The sequence below is a fragment of the Amphiura filiformis genome, chromosome 12 (genome assembly GCF_039555335.1).
Source record: "Amphiura filiformis chromosome 12, Afil_fr2py, whole genome shotgun sequence".
NCBI classification, from domain to species: Eukaryota; Metazoa; Echinodermata; class Ophiuroidea; order Amphilepidida; family Amphiuridae; genus Amphiura; species Amphiura filiformis.
In genome coordinates, this window is record NC_092639.1 from 26,230,533 (window position 1) to 26,249,135 (window position 18,603).

The following is an 18,603-nucleotide window of genomic DNA, read 5'->3' on the forward strand; positions in this document are numbered from 1 at the left end:
AAGAAAGGTCAAAATTTTCAATTGATCGTCGGCTTTTCATCTCACCTACATACACTTCAAGTATAAATCATCAGATTTATAAAGTTTACTTTGAGTACTATTAAATATCAAAATGTCAAATTTAATGATTTGCCATAAAATGTGTATTACATTGCGAATTTCAAAAAATCAAAATTATTTGATATCAGAAGGACATTCTTCGTATTCAGAATGCAATTCGATATGTCTGATGTGCTCTAATGCCCCACAATTAATACTGTCCAAAAGTTCATACCCACCCCTTAAGCTTATGATTCCAATTCGTATTTTTTCTTTCAGATCAGTAGCATAATAGGCTTTAGCTGGTTACTTGGCTACGTAGCAGGATTTACGAATGTTGCGGCGATATGGTGGATATTCATCATTCTTAACGCTATGCAAGGAGTATTCATTCTCTTGGCATTTGGAATGAATAAACGTGTTAGATCTTTGATTCTCGATAGGTTTGGCTTAAAAAATAATGTCGCTAATTAAGCCTACTGAAGTGTAAATCGGTAGAGGATGTGGTAATCGTAATATATAAAAACTTTATAGCACATGAAAATGGGAGGAAGACGCCGAAAGAAAGAAAGAAAGAAAGATAAAAAGAAAGAAAGAATTAATGAAAGTTAATGAAAGAAAGAAAGAGAGAAAGAAAGAAAGAACAAAAGAAAGAAAGAAAGATAGAAAGAACGAAAGAAAGAAAGAAAGATAAAAAGAAAGAAAGAATTAATGAAAGCTAAAGAAAGAAAGAAAGAATTAATGAAAGCTAAAAGAAAGAAAGAAAGAAAGAAAGAAAGAAAGATAAAAAGAAAGAAAGAAAGAAAGAAAGAAAGAAAGATAAAAAGAAAAAAAAAAAAAGAAAGGAAAGAAAAGAAAAAGAAAAGAAAAGGTTCCCCAATTTAGATTTTTGTAGCAGCATTATTAACCACCACCTTCACGGCACCTTTATTCGGGGATTAAAAGCGCTAATAACTACTTTATTCTTTATAATTTTTGTACATGGTCATCATAACAGGATATTTTAGGATCACCCTCTTTAACCCTCCTCAAGAACAAAAGTGCCAATGTTAATGTTTATCGAGTATAATAAATGTATTCACATCAATTGTTAACCATTCCATGTTGTTTTTAGTCTTAAAGGTAATTTAATATCACTGTGGGATATCGGGTTTCTTTAACCCTAACACTCTGCAATCCAACAGAATCCAACACGGAAAACCCGTAAGCATGCGTGCATCCCACGTGATGTGATGACGCACTAGTGATATATATAGGCACGCTTGCGTTTGCCCGGCCAGGGAAACCCGTGTGGCTAGCGGTCTGTGATCGTCTGGTTGGCATGCGAGGGTTCTAAGGGTCGAAACCCGGGGATACCAAGGCACTTCAATTTCTCTCCTTTTTCGTTTGTTCTCTCCATTCTAATAGCAAAAGCCCCTCTGGGTGTTAGGGTTAATGAAGTTGTTTTTCTCAATCTGTTCACTGATTCACAGAAATTACTGCGACACAAATGTATTACCATCTTCATTTCAAAGAAAGAAGTGATTATGTAACGCATATCACAAGGCAGTTCCTATTTTAAGAAAGATGCACACTTTTGGCGTAATCCGAATTTCTTCGTTTAGTGGCCGAATTAGTAACACATTGGCTACGGAACACAGTATCTGTTTCCGAGTGCAATTCTTTAAAATCACGATAGCAGTTATTTCATATACATCAAAATACTTATTACAGTCTACGCAGAATTATTCTTGTCTATCGCTTTTATAGTAAAAAACAATATTGCAACATCTTTAGTTACCAACATTATACCATATTATATTATTAGATACCTCCGATACAGTACACTGTCTGAGACCAATCCTGTGTCTGAGACCAAACCCTAAATTACTCTTCGCAGTCATGAACTAGACCATTCAACATGACAAAAACAGTGAGGGTATGCTTTTGGTACCCTGGCAATGGAAACCGGACTCGGTCGAGTTTTGATTCCATCCGACCATCCCTATAAAGGACTTTTTATTTTTTTGGAAAAGAGCAAACAAGGCAACTATTTGATTATATTTCTATTAATTATGTTCATATTGTATAGCCTATTGAATATGTCAAAAAATAGCAATGGTTATTTCAAAGCAATTGGTCTCTATATTACTAAACCTTAACGAGCACACTCTCCATAGATTTACCAGTTATAAAAAACGACCTTCAAATAAAAACAGATTAAAAACAAATAATAATTGTGGGCTGCCCCCTTGGCCTTGCAAAGTCATACAGCAGATTCCTCCTTATCTCGAGATGGTGTCTCTGAAAAGAGCCGTGTGAGGAACAACGTCCTGGTACGCTTGGTATATTGGGTAGCTGGTAGTGGAAAGAGAATTTTATAAAACTGCAGAAATATAACATTTACATCCATCCTTTGGTTTTATGGTTATATCTTCCACAAGATCCATTGATTGGCCTGGTACCCATTTAAACTCAAACTTTCGCAGCAATTTTGACAATATCACACGTGCTTCGATCTGATAAACAAAACAAAACACACAAATCTAAAATGTTCTATACATTATGTAGATAATATAAAATGATCAGTTTCGATAAAAACCATGAACATTATCACCGTTTCTTAACTCACCTGTAAGGTTGAGCACTCTGGATTCCAAAGTTGTGTCTAGTTTGTAAAATAAAAAGCCCGAAAGCAAACGTGTTTTGTTTGTTTTGTTCTTGTTTTCGTTGTTGTTGTTATTGTTGTTGTTGCTCTCTAATAGCCTACTATATGATCTCGTTTCAAGTTCAGAATTATTTTGAACTTTTTTCCCATGTCATTTAGTAGCTATGAGATAGTAATCTTACCAGTGCGAATTGCTGTCCTATACACACACGTGGACCCAAAGAGAAGGGAAAATAGGCATACATGCTTGCGCTCCTGTAAGTATTAAATCGAAATGTTAATATTAGTCTTCAAATATGTCTAGTGAATACCTAATTTACTTATTTTGGATCTGTTTTGAGGACTTTTGCTTACCGATGAGTTTTATGAACGATCCTGATGAATTTGTTCAGAGTCTTGTAATGTATGGCCTAGTCAATATGCACACTCAGAATACACAACATGGTGCTATTGTCAAAAATGCCATGTTTATTTCGCCTATATAAACTCGGGATTGTGGATGTTTGGAATAACCACCTAAATAAACCAATTACGCCTAAATGTAACATGGATAAAACGGACAGTATCAACTAATTATAGGTTAATGAACACGTATTAATTATTGGGAGAGAAATTTGACAAAATAATGCACGCGCGCTGATGTTGATGGGTCTAATACACGAGCCCCGAAGGGGGAGTGCATTAGACGCATCAAAATCAGCGCAAGTGCATTATTTTGTCTAATTTCTCGAGCAATAAGTAATACAAGTTTATTAATCTATCCACCAAAAAAACGTTGACAACGTAAAGAAAGCAGCAAGTTTAAAAAGCCCCCACCTCGGCTCACTTTTTGAAACTTGGTCCCATTTGTAAAAGATACTGATTTAATTTTTGTCATAATTATCAACTTAAATTATTTCCAGAAGTGTTATGTATCTTTAACATGTTTAATGTGCCGATGCGATATTAAGTTGTTAGCATAATTCTGGAACGATCAGAAAGGTTATTGTGTTGTTCTTGGCCAATATCCTATATATGTTTTGTTTTATAATAATTATTAAGTTCATGACCAATGATTGAATTAAACGAATAACAAGTAGGCATGTTAATGGCAATGATGCTATTGTTTAAACGTTAAAACCACCGATTTGCTGTTGATATTCAAAATGGGACCAAGTTTCAAAAAGTGAGCCGAGGTGGGGGCTTTTTAAACTTGCTGCTTTCTTTACGTTGTCAACGTTTTTTGGTGGATTTTCTTTCTTTTTATGAATGTAGCCAAGCAGCTCTAAGCTGGGAAAGTCATCGGGTTACGAAGTACTCCATAAAACGAATAAAACGAAAAATAGATGTTTGAAATTATGTTATCCTTGATTTATGACAGTAAATAATTTAATAAAACTTTATCAGCCGTTTATTTTTAAAACTTGCTGGTCACAGCTACCGCGTGACTGTAATGTTAATATACATATACATTTTAATATACTTTAATTATTCAAGGCAACTAAGAAATGTAAATATGAACAACACATACCCAATGTTGACGATGCCAGCGAGACACAGAGTCAGTCCGATTTCAAATTGAAACTATGTAGCAAGGCTTGTACTACGGAAGCGTCTAAGTGCCACGACTTAGCAAGATAATTATGTTTTAATGATTGTGATTTTTGTAACCCTGCGGGGCAATCTAGTTGGATATCCAAATTTCGCGGTTGATAGTTCTTTGTAGCCCTGCGGGGCAATCTAGTTGGATTTCCTTATTAAGCGGCGGTTGTTGGCGGTCTTTCGCGGTTTGTAGTTTTAATTTCCCTCATTCTTCATGCCCTACCTTCTATCGGGGTTAATTTATAGTTTAAGCTCGTTGGATAACTATACTTCGCGGTGTGTGGTTCTTTGTAGCCCTGCGAAGCAATCTAGTTGGATATCCAAATTTCGCGGTTGATAGTTCTTCGTAGCCCTAGTTGGATTTCCTATTAAGCGGCGGTTGTTGGCGGTCTTTCGCGGTTTGTAGTTTTAATTTCCTCATTCTTCATGCCCTACCCTCTATCGGGATGACTATACTTCGCGGTGTGCGGTTCTTTGTAGCCCTGCGGGGAAATCTAGTTGGATATCCAAATTTCGCGGTTGATAGTTATTTAGATTTATAGATCTAGTTGGATTTCCCTATTAAGCGGCGGTTGTTGGCGGTCTTTCGCGGTTTGTGGTTTTGATTTCCCTCATTCTTTATGCCCTACCATTTATCGGGGGTTAATTTATAGTTTAAGCTTGTTGGATAACTATACTTCGCGGTATGTGGTTTTTGAAGCCCTGCGGGCAATCTAGCTGGATGTCTCTATTGAGCGGCGGTTGTTGGTTGTCTTTCGCAGTTTGTGGTTTTAATTTCTCTACTTGTTCAGGCCCTGGCCTCTATCGGTGGCTAATTTGTCTTTTAAACTGGTTGGATATCCATATTTCGCGGTTTGTGGTTCTTTGTTGCCCTGCGGGGCAATCTAGTTTGACATCCCTATTGAGCGGCGGTTGTTGGCGGTCTTTCGCGATTTGTGGTTTTAATTTCCCTCATTCTTCAAGCCCTGCAGTCTCGGGGGGGTAATTTTAATAAACAATTTCCCTGAGAATAAAACATCTTGCTTTGATTAAAAAAATATCACAATAGCACCACATGTTTAAAATTATGTTATTCTTGATGAACGAAAATTAATTGTTTAATAAAAGGTTGCAAAAAAAAAAAAAAATTGGTCATCGGATTTCGAACTCCAGTCCCCAGATTAGGAGTCCAAGTCATTTACCATTAGACCACGGGAGTCGGCTGTGAAATAGCGTGTCGATGTACAATATTTATTATATGAATTGATGTGTCGTCCGAAAAGAACAAAAGAATTGTGAAAAACTTGATTTTTTGGCGAATGGGGTTCGGAATTTGTATGTAAAGGTATTTCAGAAATTGCTAGGGTATAATTGGAAGTGAATCTGAAAAAGTGGTGTGAAGGTGATAACCAGGTAGACCTGTAGCAGTGTCCGAAAATTCTGGATCAGTATGATTTGCAACTAATTTTCGCTATGAAATACCGCGTGAAATGGAAGCAAAAACATTTGTTTTATTACGAACAATAATTGACTGTAGGATTGGTGGCCCTTTTTGAATTAATGAGTTGTCAAGATATTACACCTGGGACTGTAAATAACATTTAGCATGGTTTTAGCCACATTTTGTACCCAGCGAAAAATAACATCGAACAATAGAAGTCAAGTGTTTTAATGTTAGCTGTAAATATAGTCTCGCGGGAGCATCTGTTATTAGTCTTCTTTATCAGTCTTTTTTTTTTAAAAACTTGCTGGTCACGGCTACCGCGTGACTCTAATTTCATACACATGAAGATGAAAAACGCGTGATTTTTACTTTTTTATATAACAAATTATCACTACAAATGTTGGAAAACAGAACCAAATATATGCACCATCCCGCCCGAGAAATGAATCAATCCTACGCGACGCGAACGCCCGAGAAACACTGCGAGTAGTACGCGGAGTGCACAATATACACAATCAATGCATGTTTCGTACTTTTCTAACAGCTTTTCTGATTGGCTGCTTTGATATAGGAGTGTATGAAAAACTGTGTGTAGCAGCAACTTGATACGATTTCCCGTTTTTGAATTTTAACTCATGAAGTGAGTCATATTACGAAATGTGTGTAATTTAGCACAGGGAATGTCTTCAGTGACCACTCCCTAAATAAACCAAACCAACAGTTTTATTATAATTCAAAGGCAACTGGTCTACCCCAATATGAAGCTCATGCAAAATTATATTTGTTAATAGACAAAATTGAAATTTATATGAAATATTTTGCATTCGGCAGAGAGAATCTTGGAAAAAAGTCTTCTATGATAATTTTATGGTGTCCAATTTCTTTGTGGGCAAAATAATTTACTGCGTGGGTATTTTGAGCAATGGGCATATTTCATTCACTGGATGGACAAAATAATCTACAAGATGGGCAAACTCATACCCGCTGAGTTTACCTGTTATTTATCTCCCGGATAGAGCGCCCTGTAGCTGCTATGGAGTCTTCAGCAAATTGTCATTGAATATGTAACATCAATTTTGTATTTGTACCCTTCTTAGATTTCTAATTGAAAATCCCAAAGAACTTATCTGCGGATCACAAGTTGCATTGCTATTACACTGTATAGTTTAAGGGGACTCGGTCTTTTGTGCGTAATTATAGAGGGCCAGGGGATTCACTCTATCATTAAAAAAATAATTTGAAGAAGTCAAAGAGCCCTGGGAATAAAAACTGCAGTGCAATCCACGCCAGATACAATTTCTTTATACGACAAAATTAATTTTGTAATCGATCAAAAACAAACGTTTTATATCAATTTTAAATTTAGCCTGAATCCGTAAATATGGTACCTCTCGCCCTTTTTTAAGTCAAGGCTATTTTTACCATTATGCAGCGAACCATTGTTGAAGCTATTTCACTACATGTGCAAAACATTCTAGAGAAAGAATGAGGACATATACTGTTGAAATATCTTTTGTTGATTTCGAATGATAATGTCATGAAGTCGTAAATTTTAAGGTCAAATTCCTAAAACCAAAACAAAACATTGCGACGCAGATAATTCCCAACTTACGCAATTTCATCATCACATCATCAGTGTCTTTATTATTTGTTTGAAACCTTTTCCAAACGTTCGTGCTATTTATGCATAAAACGGCTAATCTATCTTTCCAAAACGCGTCTTTTTTTTTAAACAAAAGGCTAAAGATGGCATTATGAGATTTATCTTTTATCATTACACTACTCCGCTCAACTGCCACGGTGGCCGAGCGGTAAAGCGCTAGACGCGTAATCGAAGGAATTTAGAATCGCTGGTTTGAGTCCCAACGAAGCCTGTGGAAACTTTTTTTCTTCAAAATTCATGATCGCATACCGAAATGAGTCACTTGTCGGTAAATCATGTATCGTATCCTTAATCAGCTCTTAATCGGCGGGAATTGTTAGGCTTTTACCACTACGCCAAAAAGTAGACCCACATTAAACGTGATATAGTTGACCTATCTGGTTTATATTTTGCATGTTAACATGGTTAAAGAAAGTAGATAAAGTATATGGCTTGGAATTAATAATTTGTGATGCTTCTGGTGAGGTGTCACAAGACAGTTCTCGAAATACGATATATTGATATTAATCCGCGATGTTATAAGGCCCGCCGATTACGAGCTGATCAAACTATACTTACTTGTCATCATCGTGCAAAAATCTATCTGGGTCATAGGTGTCCGCGTTTTGAAAGTACTCCTCCATCCTGGACATTGTGTAAGTATTTACCTAGTGTATAATCAAAAGATGAACATACAGCTATAACTATGCTGCTCCAAGAAAGTATCCTTACACTTGGAAAAATAATCGCAATTTCAAAACTGAACTATATTGGGGTAACTTTGTTTTTTAATAGATCCGGCACATTTTGACACCACATGGAATCCAATGTGACCTCAAAAAGCAAAGTTACAAGCATTTGATTAGACGAAGGTCCAGTTTTAAAAGTGACACACTGGCCTATTCAAAACTCCACGGACTAGACAGAGATTGGTAAATGGCTAATTTGTGTGTGCCTTTAAATTAAAGCAAAAGGAACAAAAGAAAACTAAAACAAAAGAACTGACAAATAAAATGCAAGTTATGAAAAGTACAGAGAAGTAAAAACTGAAATAATTACTGCTTTAAATAAGGCTTCATTGAAGAAACTGTGTAGTCTCTTTGTTTCGCTTGTTGGAATCTTTTTGCGCCTTGTATAAATTTGTCACTTTTAAAACTGGACCTTCGGAACTTGCTTGTAACTTTACTTCTTGAGGTCATACAGGCTGTATCTAAATGTTTGGTACCCAACGGTTTTGGTGTTTATTGACAAGCCTGCTTCTTCAATATGCAACATTGGATCCTCTTGAAATGCCCAAGCAGGATTTATATAGTTTTATGACCTGATGTCATAACATTTATCTATCAATAAAGTAGCTCCTATGTTGCATTTTGTTGTGGCTGTCTTGTCGATAATAAATGGAAACTGATGGGTACCAATCATTCTGATACACCCTGTATTGGATTCAATGTGGTGTCATAATGTGCAGGATTGGATAGTGCGTCTATTACAAAAACAAATTTACCCCAATATGGTTTAGTTTTGAAATTGTGATTATTTTGCCAAGTGTAAGGATAATTTCTTGGCACAGTATATATATTATACTTAAGAAATAAATGGCAATTACAAACAAATGCAAACTTAGGTTATTTCTTTTTCTTTGACAAATCCAAAACTTACTCACAGATTTTAGACTTTCGCCATCTTGGCTGACGGCTTCTTCAGGATGACCACTGGGGATCCACTTTTCACGCGGAATTGGTCGCTGCTTCCGGCGATTGTTGCATCTCTAGGTTGCTTTAATAGTAGATGAATGGATCATATACGTGATCAAGAGAGTAACTTGTTTTATCCCGCCTTCAAATCCAAATTGCTTCCATGATAAGTCTAGTTTGCTGATTTCCATCTTTATCGAGTAGTATAGCGTCTTCCCTGTTGATGACATGAATTTTATTGCGATGTGGTCGGTTTTAGCAGATGCAGATTTGTCAAGTTCGGTAGTTTATATTTTCTGCTGTATTTCCTATCAGCTACCTTTTCTGCGTCTTTCTGATGTTCTTTGAACCTTACTCTAAAAGGGTCGCCCATCTCGCCAATGTGGGACTTCGATCTCGTACACCACCCCACTAGTCTTGATTGTATCGACTTTGTCCTTTGGGTGAACTAGCAATCTTTTGAGCGAGTTATGTGGCTTCATAGCGACGGAAATTTTGTGTTCTCGGAAACTCCTTTGGTTCCTGTGTCCTTTGCTTCCGCTCTATTTTGGTCTTTCCCAATTCTGCTTTGGCCTTTTCAAAAGCTCACTTTAGGCAAACTGCCTTCTTTATTCTACTTTCCTCTTCTTCTTTGTCCTTGTCTTCTGTCACGATGATGTACATTATGTCCAGTAAAGTTCTATCGACGCCAAATTTTTGGTGTTGTGGGTTGCTGTAAATCAAAGTTTATTGATCGGTATGGGTTTCCATTCTGTAGACCAACAGTTTTACAGTACTATCTTCCTTTCTCACAAACAGTGTGTCTACAAATGGGATCTTGCCATTTTGTACTTGCTCGTAAGTAAACATAATGTTACATGTGGTGTCTACCGTGTTCAGATGCTCTGTTAGTTGCTTTGTGATGTCTTTCTTGATGATTTCCAACACATCATCGACGTAACGACACCTTAGCCGGGGTTTGCATTCCAATGGTGCGGTGGCGATTGCCTTCTTCTCAAACCACTACATGAATAGGTTAGGAATATTACACTAACCGGGCTTCCCACGTAAAGTAGGTTGGAAAGATGAATTCTAGTAAATCCATGATGTCATTAACTGTTAAAAGTGTCCTTTTTCAAATGTTATGTCCTCTTCAAGTCTCTCTCTCTCATATGATTTTAACTGTCTCCTAGATTGGTGTATTTGTGAACAGTGAGACTACATCGTAGCTGTTAAATATTTCATCTTCCTCCACGAGTACTATAGACAACTCCTCAGCGAGGTGTTTTGAGTTTACAACATGGTGTTCCGATGTACCCATGTTACATACAGGAGAATGTATTGGTTTTCTTCAATCTTCTTGTCACTTTTCAACTTCTGAAATAACCCTAGAAGTTTCTTCTTGTACACTGGTGTTGGGTCCTTCATTAATTTCTCATAACTGCGTTCGTCACCCATGGTCTTAACTTTCTTTTCATAATCAAGTGTTGACTGTACCACAGTGCATTTACCTTTGTCGGCTCCCATTATGAGCAGGTAATTTGATTTTTGTAACTCTCTAAGTGTAAAGCGGTCAAAGCGGATGGGTACTCCCCTCCCTCCACGACACGTACTACGTTACCAAAATAAAATAAAAATCATCTCACATGAACTGGTGTTCCAGACGGTATGTTGATCCCATCTAAAGTACAGTTACTTGGAGCTACACGTGTAGAACCAGTTGCAGGTGGATGCAATCGTAGAGACTCTTTAAGCACCTGTGTCAAATGTATGACCGGACAATGAAAGTTAATATGATTTTATGTCTTTTGATGTCTAACGTCAGTTTGTTTGTTTAACGATGGAGACCTGATTTCCTAATAAACATGATTTCCATTTTACATACGAAGAGCTTATTTCCAAACCGTGTTAAGTCCACAACCCCATGTGTCTCATTTATTTGTGAGATACAATCACAATTACTTTGACAAGTTTGACATTAGCAGCAATGAGGTGTACCATCAATAAGCTATTATTTAGCATATCAATGCTGCATAACAATATGCAGACTATTGTTTTCATTTGGGAAACAAACGCCTCAATACTAGGCCCATTCACTGTTTGCTTTGTAATGGTGCATCCAACTGAAATTATAATACTTGGCATCACAACACATTGCAATATCGCACAGGGAAATCAAAAACATCCCAGCAAACACAAAAACGTTTTAAAACGTTTTAAATATATTATATTTTGGCTTTTGGTTTAGGTAAAAACGTTTTAATAACATTAAAATGTCGGGTTATATAAAGGTCATGATAACGTTTTAAAACGTTTTGTATGAAAACACACTACAACACTATTTTTAAATGTTTTCATAAAATGTTATTGTTGACTATTTTTGCAAACATTTTTGCCAAATATTGTGGCAATACTTAAATAACATTATGTTAAAATATTTGAAGCCAGCAAACACAGAAATGTTCTTAAAATGTTTTTTCAAAACCTTTTAATAACATTTAAATGTCGGTTATATAAAGGTCATGAAAACGTTTTTAAAACGTTATTGAAAATATTTTGGGCAAACATTTTTGGCAAAATATTTTTTCAACCCCAAAATAACATTCTGTTTAGAATGTTTTGTATCAAGTTTTCAAGAATGTTTTTGGAATGTTACCAAAACGTTTTTATACCCTTTATATAACCCGACATTTAAACGTTTTCTGTAAAACATTTTTGCTTGCTGAGCAGTAGATTATCAACAAATATTTGTTAAGGTCATGAAAACATTTTATACTGTTAATATACCCTTTATATAACCCGACATTTAAACGTTTTCTGACAACCTTTTATGACCTTTTGCGACTGATGTCGAAAACGTTTTGTGTTTGCTGGGATGGGATAGTGGACTTAATACGGTCTGGAAATAAGCTCTTCATGACAAAATGAGAATTTGTACCAGTCAAATTTAATTCATGACTTGGTAAAGCGGTATTATTTCAGTGACATGTAGAGTCATATAGAGTAGAAAGAGTTTTATACGTTGTTATGTAAATGATACGCAAATTAATTTAGATCCAAAAATTACAGCAACAAAAAAGTTTCGAAATGTGTGGGAAAAAATAAAATTTTTACGATTTTGCAACTACAGTGACGTCACTGCATGTGTAACTAGGAGTCCAAGGTCATACAAAGGACATTCTTAATGGCTACGGCATAGGCCGCGTACACTTGTATATGCAATTAGCTCTATAGTTTTAGTGATGTGTTGGTGCGTCTATCCCTTACCGCCATCATATACTCTAATTTGGATAGGTCTTCAAATGCTACATTATCCTTGTCTCCAATAGCTGCGTCTATTTCAGTTTTTAACCTAAAGGAAGAGACATTGATGATCGATTAAATCATTAATATCAAACGATTTTAAGGACAAATAGAAAGTGACACGCTTCACAGTACAATGATATTTCAACTGAAATAAATGTGACTTAGGGACGCACCGTTAGACTTCAGGGGGGGGGGGGGGGGAGGAAGTTGGGGTCGGGGCAAGATTTTTTTTCGCCGAAAGGCGACAAGTTTTTCTTTTTAATTTTCATGCATTTATACAGTTTGGTGAGGAAAGGTTTTTTTTGTTTGTTTTTTAGTGTTGGTAGGGAAAGTTTTTTTTTGCTCATGTAGTGGGGGAAGTTTTTTTTTTCAAAAACTTCCTCCCCACCCCCTTGAAGTCTAATGGTGCGTCCCTTATGTGACCTGTTACAACAATAAATGTGTATAGACGTACGAAACAGACCTTAATAATACATGACAGTAAAAATAATTGCAATTGGAAGGAAAGCACAGACCCGGCGCAAGCGATTTGAAGGTGGTGCGACGCGGCTGTGGCGGGCAGGCCTCGATATACGATGAAATTCGAGCGTGGTGAGCATATTGAGCGGAGCGTTTAACGGCGTGTGTGGTCCAGTGGAGCCCGCTTAAAGGGGAATATTGGAATGTCATCTTTCCCTGGGTAAGATCTGACAGCAGGCCAGACCATGGCCAGATGGTAACATGAGTAGGGTTCTTTCACCTTGAATGCAAGGCCGTCCAATATGCCATGAATTAGTAGGACTACAATTTGTATCTACTGGTCAGTTTATACTCCTATTTCCGCATCTGTTGTTTTTATGTGCGCCTTTAAAGGTTATTAACTATTTTCAACTGTTGCGATTTGGTCCTTTACAGCATCCGGCGAATGGTAGTGCTTGGTAAAAAGTACATAACTCATTAACAACAATAAATCAAACAAGTGTTCAAAGTATATGATATGTAGACTGAACTTTGGCAAAACATCAGGGCGTTATTTTTCAATAATATATTGATTTAGACAATATTCAGAGAATCAATCTGGATTCGCAAGAAAGGTCCTGCCGATATGAAGAGAGAGGAGAGGCCCACCATTTAAGTCAAGTGTATAACCCTCTCCTCAAGACCACGCCCCAAGGGATGGAGCTGTGTTACCACCAGCACGTAAGATGATGGGATACCAATCACTCTGAAGAAGTATGTCGCCCAAGACATAAAATGACATATGAAACCTTTATTATATCAAACAGGTTGAATCGTGAATTTAACTTTGACTAAGAATATGAATTTTCATACCTCTGCAACATACAGGTTGGTCCGATTTCAGCTTGCTAGACCCCAAAATAAGACCAAATTTCAGTTCAGAAGCCCAATATTTGCCCGGAGATCAGTTCCCAAAATAAGCAAAGTGAAAGTTGTGAACACCACTAATTTGTTCAAACTACTCTGCACTTCATTAAAGATGCGTTACTAAAATGTCTCAGAAAAATGACCGCGTTTTTAAGATCGATCCTAGACCCTCCCTCGGGTCCGTAGATAACTACTGGTACGACCGTAACGTAGAATATACCATTCATCAACGCAAAGATCCTTACTACGATTTATTTTTTATTTGAGGCGAGTTCTAATATTATGATAAGGTATTTTAGTAAATACAATACCTGTAGACAATTTCTGGGTGTTGAGTGAGTTCCATAATAGTCCAGGCAAGTAACTTGGCAGTCGTCTCTTGACCTATTACAATGCATAAATAAGTAATTGTACGACAAATAGAATTGAATAACATGGTGTCTTATGAAAATCAGTTTGCAGAAGACACCACCGGGTTGAGCAGTGGCATAGCGACGGGGGTGGGGGGGGGAGGGGCAGGTGGGGAAGGTATATATGGGCGCCACCCTTAAGGGGTGCCGAATTGACCAATTTAGTATCGATTCTGCGCCCCTCCAAGCGATGGAAGTCAAAATTTTCCCAATCGGGGGGGGGGGGGGCGTCATTATGTATCCTTAGTCCTGGGCGCCACAAGCCTTAGCTACGCCACTGGAGTTCAGAGATGCACTTCTACCTGAGATAGTTGGCAAAATACAAAATAAGGTAAATAGTATTCTCCAACGAGGAAAAAAAATCGCATTAGCATAACTCTTTTCACTAAAAAAAAAATCGCATAACACTTTTTTTTGGCAAATGTTCGTGAGATAAACCCTTCTTTTTTGGAGCAGCGCCCCCAGACGCGCTCCCTATTTAATTCACCAAAACAACCTACAGACGAAGGGTGGTTCTCCGTGACTTTTTTTTATACACCATTGAACAAACACGCGATAAATGAGCTTAAAATGAAACCAAAAATGCAGTGTAGTCTCATCCCCGCTCTGTATTTGCCACTATCAGAAACAGCACGACTTGAACCGACTGATAAGGAGACTGTGAATCTCTGTGACAACATTTTTTGCGACACCCTTTAGTGAATGTTATTAATAACTTAAGGGTGCTGTTGAGTGACTGGAGTGGTCTGTATCATGATGTGATTGTTTATTGAAGCAAAGCGCCTCGACATTCGGGTCATGCTGTGTAGGCCTATAGCATAATTGGTCAATTAAGATAAAATTCGTTACATAAGATGTGTTTCATGCAATATGATTCATCTGTCCTTCACATGATTAGGGACGCACCATTAGACTTCAAGGGGGGAGGGCTAAGAAGTTTTGAAAAAAAAAATTCATTGGCTAGAGTGATGTAGGCCTGTATGTTGAATTGCACCACAACTAAGGGTATGCATGATTGCTATATATTAGCCTACTATTCCTTATAACTATAAATTATAGTTAGCTTGTACTGTCGTTCGAAATATTGACATTTGATCCTGATGTGACAAAAAAATAGCTAAGATTGTTTAAACAAAGATTACTCTAAATGTGTTCCCCATATAGCCAAATGATGAACTTTGTCGCTGCTCATCCCTTTTTAAGGGATTTTTTATTTGGCTTTATAATGATTATTTAGGACCACTGTGGTAGCATCATTTCATAACTTACATCATAGGCTATCACATACATTTTGACGCCGCACAGGTTATGCAGTTAATGACCCTATTTGACCTACGCCTTTAAAAATTGCAGTTGCTTGAATTAGAGGATACTCTATAGAGGCCTTGCATGTGACGTATCATCCCGTAAATATGGCGGACTACTCAAATGCATTCAACAAAAGCATGATTGCAATCTACCGTGACAGTTCGTCTCGCTCATATAACCCTGCACTACGATCGAATAGGTTGATGACAACATTTGATTGAATGGACTGCACTCCGCCATAACTACGGTGAAGGACACCGGTTCAAATCCTTTGTTTGGAGCCAATCGATAAAAAGAATGCAAGGCCTCTATGTGGAATGTTGGGGTTCAAAGGTTGATTGGTTACTTGGTTACCATGGTTACTTACCTGCGATGAAAAACGTAACAAATTCGTCCACCATATCCTCAATTTCTGGAAGGCCTTCTCCTGATTCGCTAGTAGTCTGTATGATATAGGCGATTATATTGTTGGATAGTGGTTTCCCCTTATGAAGCTTATCTATTTGACTTTGGATACATTGTCGGCCAGTCTGTCGGATGAATTGGCACGATTTGTCAACTTCTTTGCGATAATCTCTGACTGATGGCAGTGGGTTGAACTATAGGATAAAAAGATCAGCCGATTGCACACTCAATTCTTTTAAGACCCATTTTATTTACACGTAAAGCATGATATTGAAATTGAAGGGAGAAAAAGACGCCTTCTTGGAAAATAACTATACTCCGCTAAGCCAAAAGACTAAAAGAGCTCTAGAAATGGCTGAACCATACACAGGGTATACTTCATTGAAATTACTTCATGTACTTTACACAAAGGGTAACAAGTGTTTCTAAATCTAATAATTTATCGTAGGGAGGCTTTTATCGTAGGGAGGCTATCCTCCTACGATACTTGAATTTGTATGTGGCCACGAGCTTGCTTTATTTTCAGTGAAATAGTGTGAGTGCTTGGGTACATGGTATTAGGTTTCGATAAATTGTGGTGTAGTAATTAATGGATATTGAATTGTTTTTTCTATTGCGATTTGTGTAGTGGAGCGTGACAGGGTAGAAAAGTGTGTTTTGGGAAGAGTTGATGATTTAATGAATGTGGTGTTAATGAATGTTTGGACTGGTTTTTGTGGAGTTTCAAGGGTTAATATTAATTGGAATTTGCAGTGGGAATTGTTAAAGTTTGTTTAGTTGAACTTGGCCAAATTGTTTGTTTTCAGTTGATGGAGATTAATGGAGAGTGTATTAACATATGGATTGATGAGGTTGTGAATGCACAATAATCCCTTGGGAGTAGTAAAAGGTGTTTACTAGAAGCGAAATACCAGTAGTGATTTTAGGAGTTGTAAGTGCCCGTGTAAGTGCAGCAAGTAATGTGATATTGATTGAATGCACTTGAACCGAGTTCAAGGTTGTAGGAGGTTGTAACCAAATAATTTAGTTACTTTGAACTCAGAAAGTTTTGTAGATGACTTGTGTGATAGTTGCTGTAAGGTGAGTGGGTGCTGTTTGTGTTATTCTTAATTGTGCGTAATATGGGACGTTTGTTTTAAAGGAGCTGTTATATTAGTGGCAGGATTGGTGTGGCTGTTTTGTAATGAAGGGAGTGGTGTTCACACTAGCTAAGGGGTGTTCAGTTGTAAGTATGCGAAGGTACTTTCACACTAGCTGTATTGCGAGAGGGGGTATTTAACTCGAGTAAACTGGGTATTTATACCTCGAGTAAAGTGCCCAGTTGTGGTAAGCGTGTGGTACTGTAGGCTTACCCCATTGACTCATTACAAAACGTTTGTTTAAGAGCTTTAAAGACAGATATTACTAGTACTTATATAGAGGAATATGTCGCTAACCATTTGCTTGCCTCATCAGGGTATAGATAGTACCCGGGAGATAGTAAACCTTAGAGGAGAAGGCCCTGTAAGAATGGGTGACCATTGGGAGAGTCTGCTTAATATTCAGTAGTAACACTAACATCAATCCCCATCGCACCAGTTCTTTTGCCCAATATTTCTGTACAATAATTGAATGACCTTTGAATGTGCTAGGTACAAAAACTCATATTCCAAAAGATGAGGTCAAATTTGAGCAATGATTGGTTTTTATGCTGGTGAACGATAGCCTTTATGGAGATGGTGTCACTGTACATCCCGGGCTGTACATACCCACAGATTATAGGGACTGTGGTATATATGAATATGAACTTGACCAGGTCAGTGACTTTCTCGGTCAAAACATATTATGGCATTGTTTCAGTGCGAAAGGGGAGATATCTGAACAAAATGATCATAGTGCAATTATCTTGATTGTATCAAACAGTCAAAAGTCTTTTTGAAACCAGTTTTATGATGTAAGTTGATGTAACAACTTAACCTTTGTTTGAGATAAAGAGGTATTGCAACAATGTTAATATGTCTTCACATCCGAACTGGATAATATTTTGATGGATTTGGACAGATTTGTTGGGTGATTTGTGTTTGTAATTTTTGCTATTCGTGATGTGTATTTTGAGTTGTGTTGGTGGAAAAGGTAAGCTTCTGAACCAAGTTTGAACTGATGAATGCCAATGGAACATGTAGTATGAATTGAGGGAATCATTCTAAAATTGTCAATTGATCAGAATTTTCAGCAGTAGGCCTATTGATCAGAATGAAATGGGGGAAATGATAAGTACAATCAAGATCGCTAGTTCTTATTGACAGAACGACCTCATAGTCATAAGAGTCATAAGTTCTGAATATTGGGGAAAATATCTCAGGTTTGGGCATATAGCTACAAAAAAAATGCTATTTATAAACAAGCAACCAGTTAATAATAGGTCATCACTGGAGTGATTGGTTTCTGGCCCCCAAGTAAACCATATAATAACAAAGCTATTGTGGCACTCGACTGCCCATCTACATGCTTGTTCAGACGATCGCTTGTAAAGTCGCTTGTAACTACATTCAAATGTAAACTTGCATGTAGTGCCCGTGTAAACGCACTCGCATGTAGCTACATGCAAGTTACAAGTGACGATTTTACATGTAAGATATCTTACATGTAACGAGCCCGGGGGGCACTCCCACTTTGGAGGTCACGCGTATGTAGGGCTGTTAAGACCCCCTTTTTCAGCGTCGCTCTACCCAAAAACCCCATATTTTTTACGAACACATGTTCTGTCACCCGAAGGCCCCTGATGATTTTTCCATTTGATCTGTCACCCAAAGACCCTTATTTTT

The 18,603-nt window shown here is 37.3% G+C and overlaps 1 protein-coding gene across 1 annotated transcript in view; it reads right to left on the bottom strand.

Moving 5' to 3' along the window:
* Positions 1-2,224: 2,224 nt before the first annotated feature.
* The window catches only part of LOC140166728 (cholesterol 24-hydroxylase-like), a 61,877-nt gene continuing 45,498 nt past the window's right edge, over positions 2,225-18,603 (bottom strand). Inside the window, exons 6-13 of the mRNA XM_072190227.1 lie at positions 15,762-15,993; positions 13,988-14,060; positions 12,273-12,357; positions 10,652-10,762; positions 9,798-10,028; positions 7,912-8,000; positions 2,869-2,941; positions 2,225-2,537 (exon numbers count right to left, since the gene is read on the bottom strand). Of these exons, the coding sequence (XP_072046328.1) occupies positions 2,397-2,537; positions 2,869-2,941; positions 7,912-8,000; positions 9,798-10,028; positions 10,652-10,762; positions 12,273-12,357; positions 13,988-14,060; positions 15,762-15,993 (1,035 nt within the window). The 3' untranslated portion in view covers positions 2,225-2,396. The remainder of the gene's footprint in view (positions 2,538-2,868; positions 2,942-7,911; positions 8,001-9,797; positions 10,029-10,651; positions 10,763-12,272; positions 12,358-13,987; positions 14,061-15,761; positions 15,994-18,603) is intronic.